Source organism: Rhinolophus sinicus, linkage group LG11 (assembly GCF_036562045.2).
Source record: "Rhinolophus sinicus isolate RSC01 linkage group LG11, ASM3656204v1, whole genome shotgun sequence".
Classification (NCBI taxonomy): Eukaryota; Metazoa; Chordata; class Mammalia; order Chiroptera; family Rhinolophidae; genus Rhinolophus; species Rhinolophus sinicus.
Genome location: NC_133760.1, coordinates 58,503,282 through 58,512,022, shown reverse-complemented (window position 1 = coordinate 58,512,022; position 8,741 = coordinate 58,503,282). Strand labels below are relative to the sequence as shown.

General features: G+C 44.7%; 1 protein-coding gene across 2 annotated transcripts in view; it reads left to right on the top strand.

Annotated features, from left to right (window-relative positions):
• Nucleotides 1–337: 337 nt before the first annotated feature.
• Nucleotides 338–8,741, top strand: part of AGK (acylglycerol kinase) — a 73,709-nt gene continuing 65,305 nt past the window's right edge. The window contains exons 1-2 of one of the 2 annotated variants that reach the window (XM_019749857.2): nt 338–643; nt 5,319–5,436. In XM_019749857.2, coding sequence (XP_019605416.1) covers nt 5,336–5,436 — 101 coding nt within the window. In that variant the 5' untranslated portion in view covers nt 338–643; nt 5,319–5,335. Of the gene's footprint in view, nt 644–714; nt 1,105–5,318; nt 5,437–8,741 lie in introns of those variants that run through there. The other variant, XM_074315264.1, reaches the window with a different exon arrangement.

Genomic DNA, 8,741 nt, shown 5'->3' with positions numbered 1-8,741 from the left:
TTTGGTATCATGTCTGAACTCCTCACCACCATGGCCTATCCTACCCACCTCTCCAGCTTCATCACTACCACTCACTCCGTGTCTCCCTCTACTTCACCCACACTGACCCCTGACCCGCCAAACTCTCTCAGGCTTTAGAGTTTTGTACTGGCTGTTCCCTCCCCCAGGCTCCCTTTTCCCCTGGATCTTTGCTTGACCGTTTCTTTCCCGCCTTTCAGGTCTCAGGTTAATTGCCCCTTACTCCGAGAGGCCTAATTTTGCCTAATTTAAATACTTCTTCCCGACCCCACTCCCTTTTCATTTTCTTCGCGGTTGTATCACTGTCTAAAATTGCCCTGTTCATTGAGTTATTTTCTGATTTGGGGCCAGGTCCTAAAACAGCGTTTGCCTTGGTAGGCTTTCCATATAATATTGCTGAGCGATTGATGGATAGATGACGGGATGGATGACGGGATGGATGAATACATAAATGAGTGAAGGAAAAATGCCGGCAGCCCCCAGGTGGCGGCCCTTGCAGCCCGCGCTTGCCCTTTCGGACAGGACCCGTGGCGGAACCCGAGGGCGGCGGCAGCGGTTTCCCGCGAATGAGCGGAGGAATGTTGAGGGAGCACAGGAAGGCAGGGCGCTGAGCGGGCCCGCGGCGGTGAGTGCGGCGGGGCCCGGGGCGGGATGTGGAGCGCGGGGCGCTGGGACTGGGCGCCAGCGGAGAGCGCAGGGCGCCCAGCGGAGGCGCGGGAGTGGTGCCCGGCCGGGGGCTGTGGGGACCCGGCCTCGGGGGCGCGGCGTCCGGGCCGCGGGCGCGGGCGGCGGCGCCAGGGCCCAGCGCGGGTCGTGGGGAGGACCCCGTGCGGATGGCGGGGCTCTTGTCACGGCGGGAGTCAGCGGTCCTGGGTTCTGGTCCTACACCTGTCGCTCATTTATGTGGCCCTTACTCACTGTGTACCATTGGCCTTCAGCTGAGTCGTTTGCAAAACGGGCGAATGGTTTCTGATTGACGGGTTCATTCATTCCAGGTATTTTACTAGGTTCTGTTTGCAGGAGACGCATAGACGGAACCTGCCCTTGCGGGGTTCACGGTCTAGTGAGAAAACCCCCCCCTTCCAGGTGAGGAGGTCGGATTCAATTAGAATATAGCAATTCGTTGGGGGCAAAACTGCTTTTCAGAAGAGCGATGTTAATTGGAACATATAAAATTTAGACTTGCTGAGATTGGGGAAGAGAGGACTTCTGTTGGGCACTTGCAAGGGATACACACCGTTAGCTAATATAGTGCATATTGTGATGACAACTCAGATGCTTGCAGAAAAATTTACAAAGTGCATTCACAGCCTTCCTGGATGTGTTCCTTGCAGCCCAATGAGTTCATCAGAGCAGGTGGTGTGTCCTCATTTTACTAATGAGGAAATAGAGGCAAAGGTTAAATGACTTACCGAGACTCTCACTGCCCGTAAGAGACAAAGCTGGGATTAGAATCTAGGCCTCAGGACCTTTGAACTAGCGCTTTTTACAATATACTAGGTTGCCTGCGTATTTCCACAGTATCTTTATAATAGATGAAGCATTCATTGGTGACAAAATGAATTACCCTGGGTCATTGATGGCCTTGAAACAGATACATGGACTCGTAGGCTGCTCTCGTGCTTATTGGCATTCGTCTCGCTTTCTACCTCAGGTGCTTTTCTTTGCCCTTAGCCTTGACCTCCTTCACACCAATGAGTCCCAAATCTAAATCAGTCCCAAGTCTGTATCTTTTGCCCGGACAATTTCTCCTGGCTTCAAACTGCTAAATCCAGACATTCACTGACCGTTGCTATTTGGATGCCCTACAGTCATCTCACACTTCGTGCCTCCTGAACTGCACTGTCTTTTCCCACAAACCTACATTCCACGTCTAATGATTGAGATCATTATCCAATCAGTGGTCCAAGTACAAACCTGGCTTGGTTCCTCCTCTTTCACCTTCTCCGGTTGATCAGCAAATGCTGCCAAATTCTATTTTATAAAGAGCTCCCAAATCATCCTCCCATCTCTGTTGCTTCTTTCTTCCTAGAGATTATGGTAATAACTTCCTACCGGCTCTCTTTAGCGTTAAGCTCAGCTTCAGTCCGTTTTCCATTCTGCTACAAAGGGATCTTTCTGCAGTTCAAATATAATCATATCACTCACTTGCTTAAATCCCTTCAAGGTTTTCGTCACCTTCAACATAATATCCAAAGTCCATTTGCATGGATTCAAGGTCCTTCTGATCTTTTCTGAACTTGCCCCACCTTCCCCATCCTTTGTCTCCAAACCAGTGTTTCTCAAAGTGTAGTGTGATGCCTGACCTTCATTAGAAGCATGGAAGGACTTGCTTAAAATGAAAATGACCACCCAGCCAGATCAAATCAATCTCAGGATTAATGCTCAAGATTGCATTTTACACAACTTTCACCATAGCGTTAGAGGCCTTGTTCTAGGTACTCTCCCATATTTACCCTGTTTTCTATACTTGACTACCTACTTGTGTTTTCCTGAGCACACTTTGGTATCTTTTGTACCTTTGTACACATCAGTCTCTTAACTCCTTTAACTCCTCATTCTTGAAGACTCAGTATAACTGTCACGCCTTCTGGGAAGACTTCTGTGGGGACAGAGCCAGGAGTGCAGTTTCCAGGCTCTCGGCCTCACGTGGAAAGGTGCTCACTCGGGTAGTAAATGGCCATCAACTGTGATCGGATGGCCATCAGCTGTGGCGAGTTGGCCGTCAGCTGTAACCAGTGAGCCACTGGCCACTAATATAACTGCTGTGGCTACGCTAGCAGCGAATGGTAAGCGGGGATTGCAGTTAGCACAGCGGATTGCAGTTAGTAAGTGAAGTTGGTTGGCAGAGAAGCGGATGGCAGGTTGCGGATCGCAGATCATGTGGCTTCCTGTGTCTCCAACCCAGCCGCCAGTGAGAATACAGTGGTATGACTCCCCCATCTATGGCTCCGTGGGTGTTCCTTTTTGGCCTCACCGTATCCTGCATTCTTATGTGGGGAGTGGGACCAGAGACCCCGCATGACACCCTGCATGACAACTTCCCTGACTCTGCACCACCCGTGTCACCTCCAGTCTGTGTGAGGTCCATTCTTGTGGACTCTCAGAGCTGCTGGCTTACCCCTCAACATTCCTCCCACTGGGTTGCAGTCACAAATTGTGCAGTTGTATTATCCTTGTGGGTTTAACCATTATGAGCACTTGAGAATAGAACTTTGTTCTTCCCTGCCTAGTACCCAGTACAGAGCCCAGCATATAGGTGTTCATGAAGGGCCTGGTGAATGCATGAGTGCTTCCGGGGCCAGATGGAGAGGCGTTTTAATTAGCAGATGTGCCTTTGGGTTCCATTATATGTACCAGCCTGGACTGTGCCCCCCGATTCATGGGAAGCTGTGCTCCCTGGCACTGCTGGCCTCATTGTTGCTGGTGATGAGGACATTTCTTGCCTTGAGAGCAATTTTAACCAATAGTGGTGTTAAAAAATGTAGTGACACTTGTTAAAGAATGGTAAGGGGGACTTTATGGTAAGGGGTGGGGGGTCGGGGGGCATCTCTGTGAATGTAGAGACCACTGCAGTGGGCATCTTGGAGTGGGGGAGGGAGGTTGGACTCAACTCCCAACAACACCAAGGACCAGTGGGGATCTATAGCCAAGAAGCAGGTAGGGCAGGGGTCAGTGAATGGAAAGTTACTTAGAGAAAACATCAGGGATAAGGGGGATTCTGGTAGAATGACTCAACAGAATTCTTGCTGAAGTCAGGCCACTGTGGTGAGCTCTCTAGGGTGGTCAGATACCCAGGGTGCGGGGGGTTTGCTAAACTAACTTCGCAGGATTCTTACTGGATTCTATAAGGTAGAGGGAAGCCCAAGGCTGGGCCTAGTCCAGCAGCGAGCTCCAAGGAGCCTGATTAAGTTAGGTCAAGAAGAGTCTTTGTAGGTAAAGGAGCAATAAAAGAATGAGAACCTTCAGTGAAAGCAGCTGTTTTTTCCTTGGTCTATTTACTGCATGCACAAACTGTCCTACAATTTTTTAATTTACCTGTTTAGAAAATTATATTCATTTTTAAAAACTTAGAAAATCCATTTAGAAAACTTAGAAAATTTAAAAACTGAAATAAATGTCACCCATTATTTCACAACCAAAAGGGAACTACTTAAATTTTTGTGTTTATTTCTGTTGGTATTTTCCTTTTTCCATTTATACTTGTAGTTGGACATAATTGGAACAATACCAATTATATATGGCTTTTTATCCTGTTGATTTTACTTAACATTGTATTTTGAGTTTTTTTCCATCTCAACAAAAGTTCTTAGTGAAGAAAAATTTAATGTAGGGGAGGAAAAAAGTTTTCTGTAACCCTCTTAGGGTCCCTGGCTGGGTCTGTCTGGAAATTAAACTGGCAGAGAGAGATTAATAGGAGAAAGGCATACACATTTAAGTTTTACTGACATGGGAGCCTTCATAAGGAAGTTTAGGCCCTGGGGATACAGCAGTGACCAGATCAGCCCAAGTTCTTAACTCGCATAGAATTTACATTCCAGCGAGATAAGATAATAAACCAATTAGCTGGTGAGGATCGTGAAGTGGTAAGTGCTATGAAGAAAACAGAGAAAGGATGTATGTTGTCCCTTTGTTTTGTAGTAAAGTTGTGCTAACTTACTTTCCCTGCAGGAAGGAGTGTGAAAGTGTCTGTGTCATTTTGTCATCAGTGCATATGAGCATTTAAAAAATGTGATCCTTTTGTAGGTGACTCGAGATGGTTCTTTGTACTTTGCATGTCTTTCATTACTCAGGAAGTTGTGCGTTTCCTCTTCATTGGGTTTTCCGCGCATCTCTGCTTGCTTTCCTCTTAAGGGTCTAGCGCTTTCTTCTATTTTGAATACGCCCTTTATTTTACTAATTTGGTGTTGTGTCCTTTATACATAAAGGCTTGACAAGCACTCATAAACGGTGGTATAGTGACCGGAAGAAGAAAGAAACAGGAAGCTTAGAATTCCCTTCCTCTGTTTCCGTTCCACCCGCCCCCCCCCTCCTTCTAATGCAGTGAGAGGTAAAAGTGATCAGAGAAGGAAAAAGTGTACTTTAGGTAGAAAGAAGTGAAGAAAGAAAGAAGGAAAGAGGTAGGTGGGCGGGTGAGAAGATGAAGATGATGAAAATGAGGGGAGAAGAGAAGCGGTTAAGAAGGAAAAAGAGTGAGGGAAGGAGAACATGGAGGGAATGAACGAATGGAAGGCAGAGTCATAGCGACTCTTGGACACGCTGGCGTCGGATAATTCTCTCGTTTTCCTTTGTCTCTGTAGCAAATCCCTAGGAGAAGATGACGGTGTTCTTCAAAACGCTTCGGAATCATTGGAAGAAAACGACAGCTGGCGTCTGTCTGCTGTCATGGGGAGGCCACTGGCTCTACGGAAAACACTGGTAAATATCTGACACCCCCACCCCCATCTTCACTTTCCACAACAACACAGTCCAAAAGGGCCTAAGGGTAACATCTTGTTCAGCTGGGCTTGTCTCTCTAAAACATTGTGGTTTAAAAGAAAAACAAGTGTTAAAACTACAGACACAGGCTTCTCGTCGTAACCAGTTCTGTAAAATTGGAACTATTTATTGGGGTTACTAACATTGATAATGCAGTGGATATAGGCTGTCGTAGTGACATGGGAAGGTGAAGAGACTGAGGCCCGAGAGAGAGAGAGAGAGAGAGAGAGAGAGAGAGAGAGAGAGAGAGAGAGAGAGAGAGACAGAGAGACAGAGAGACAGAGAGACAGAGAGACAGAGAGAGACAGAGAGAGAGACACCGACACCTGCTGAGTTAATAGCAGACCCTAACGGGAACTCAAGTCTCCTTGGGGTTTGGCTCCTTCAGTTTCTTACTACAGCCTCTTGCTCTGTTATCATTTTGCCTGCTGGACATTTACTGAATCTGCTTCCTCCAACCCCTCATTCATCCCTTTAGCCTGGATTCATTTACATGAGACAAAGACTTTCAAACCTTTTGTTTGAATAAGGAATTCAACAGAGTCGTGGGTTTTATTAGCCTTCAGGCGTGGAGGGAGAAGAAAGTGTCTGAGCTTCTCTTCTGACTTAATATGGTAATAAGGTTTAAATAAACAGCGTTTTGGCATAAAAATTATACAGGCTATTAAGAGAGCCAATCAGTTTGCAGTCTTTTGGGGATTAAGGGCTACATCTTAAATATATAGCAACTCTCTCTGCAATCCAGGTGTCTTAAATGACTGCCTTGTTAAACAGAAAACAGACCGGTTTTGTAATGACAGTCTCCATATTAGAAAGGAGATTCATAGCGATGCTTTTGTGACTGTTCTCAGTTCACCGTTGTCAGACATAATTTTATGATGCAGCATGGTGTCCAGGTTTTTACAGCTGTAGAGAAGATGGGACATTTTCCCCCTTTCTTTCTAAGCGTTCTCAAGGCAGAGCGCCCGAATTCCATTAGCTGGCATTTAAAGAACAGACCTAAGAAGCTTAAACTCAGTAATATATATATAAAAGGGTGGAGGAAAGGTTTTAACAAATGGAATATGAAGCATATGATACTTGCCTTTTCTAACAACGCTTGAATCCTCAAGGAAAGGTTCTGTTAAAAAAAAGTTCAACCAAGTAAATGTGAAGATCTGATTGGCGTTATGAGGGGATTCATGCAGGGGACCCCACATAGTAACTAGAAGGGATCGCTAAGGGGTTGTCCAGAATGGAAGATTGTTGTAGAAAGAAGGGTGGGGCAAGGGAGCTATTAACAAAAGCAAAGAAGGGATTCTTTTTGGTCCAGGATATTTTTTCTTTGGGGGAAGACAATGGGAAGGGTTTTTATCATGCAGATTGCCTCTTCTTCCTGTAGGAGGGAAAGAGGGTCCCGTGACGGATTATTGGTGCCCGACCAGAAAATTCCAGATTGGTTTATTAAGATCATATTTCTGGGAGAGGTTGAAGCTGCAGTTAGATCAGGTGTGAAATCTAGGTTTAGTATAATGGCCTTTTAGCACGAGAGACACCCTTTGGGGCCTGCTAACAGCTCCTTTTACCTTCTGTCACGCAGGAAGTAGTATTTCCTTTGCAAAAGAGCACCCAATCCAGGCGTTGGCTGGCTCAGTCAGGGAGGACCTCCCACCCACTTACGATGACTGCTCTTTCTACTACTAGGTGAAGATTTGAGGAAATAACTGTCCCCCGTTCAGGATGCTTTTAGAGGTACCATAAATCGTGTCAGTGTACTCTTGGAACTTTAAGAGGCCCATTAAGTCTCAGTGCTTCGGCGGCCGCATTCTTTTTAAAATTTTTTTATTGTGGTAAAATACACATAACATAAAAATTTGACATCTCAACCATTTTTTAAGTACACAGTTGACTGGTATCAAGTCCATTCACATTGTGCAACCATTACCACCACCCATCTCCAGAACTCTTTTCATCTGGCAAAACAGACACTCTACGTCCATTAAACAATAATTCCCCCTCCCCTCCCCACCAGCACCTGGCAGCCACCATTCTGCTTTCTGCAGAGGCCGCATTCTGAGTTGGATCTGAAACAGCTTGAACGGGAAGTGTGGTTGGAACCTTGAGGCGTCATTTAACTCCGTCTCCACCTTACTGCTCAAAATGCAAACCCCCATTGTCCTGTTGCCCTTCTTTTTCTTAAACTTTTCTCCTGCATGCCTTGGTACTCTTTAGCCATTTTTACCTTTAGTCTCCTTTAAAAAAAAAAAAAATTATAGTAAAGAAAACAACATAAAATTTACCACCTTAACCGTTTTTAAGTATGTAGTCATTAGTGTTAAGTATATTCACATTGTTCTGTAACAGATCTCTAGAACTTTTTCATTTTGCAAAACTGAAACTCTACCCATTGAACCATAACTCCCCATTTCCTCCTCTCCCCCAGCTCCTGGCAACCACCATTCTGCTTTCTGTTTCTAGTAGTTTGACTACTTTAGATTCCTCGTATAAATGGGATCATACAGTTTGTCTTTTGTGACTGGCTTATTTCACTTAGCATAATCACCTTAAGGTTCATCCATGTTGTAGCATATGGCAGGATTTCCTGTTTTTAGGGCTTAGTCATATTCTGTTGTATGTATGTCCACATTTTCTTGATCCATTCATCTGTTGATGGACATTTGGATTGTTTCTACCTCTTGGCTATTGTGAATAATGCTACTACAGTGGATTGGGATATGCAGATGTGTCTTGGAGGTCCAGTTTTCAATTCTTTCGAGTATATGCTCAGAAGTGGGATTGCTGGATCATAAGGTAGTTTTATTTTTAATTTTTTGAGGAACCTCCATACTATTTTCCGTAGTGACCATACCATTGTAAATTCCTATCAATTGCACAAGGTTTCCAATTTTTCCACATCCTCAGTAACACTTATTGTTCTCTGTTTTTTTGATAGTGGCCATCCTAATGGGTGTGATATGGCATCTTGTGGTTTTGATTTGTATTTCTCTAATGATTCGCTATATTGAACATCTTTCTATGTGCTTGTTGGCCATTTATTTTCTTTGGAGAAAGGTCTAAGTCCTTTGCCCATTAAAAAAAAAAGTCAGGTTATTTGGTTTCATGTTGTTGAGTTGTAGGCATTCTTTAATCCCTCATGAAATTTATGATTTTCAAATACTGGGGATGCCAAAAAAATGTATATACATGACTTGTATTCATTTTCTGTTATCGGTATATATTAAGTTACAATTTTAATACAGTTTTTT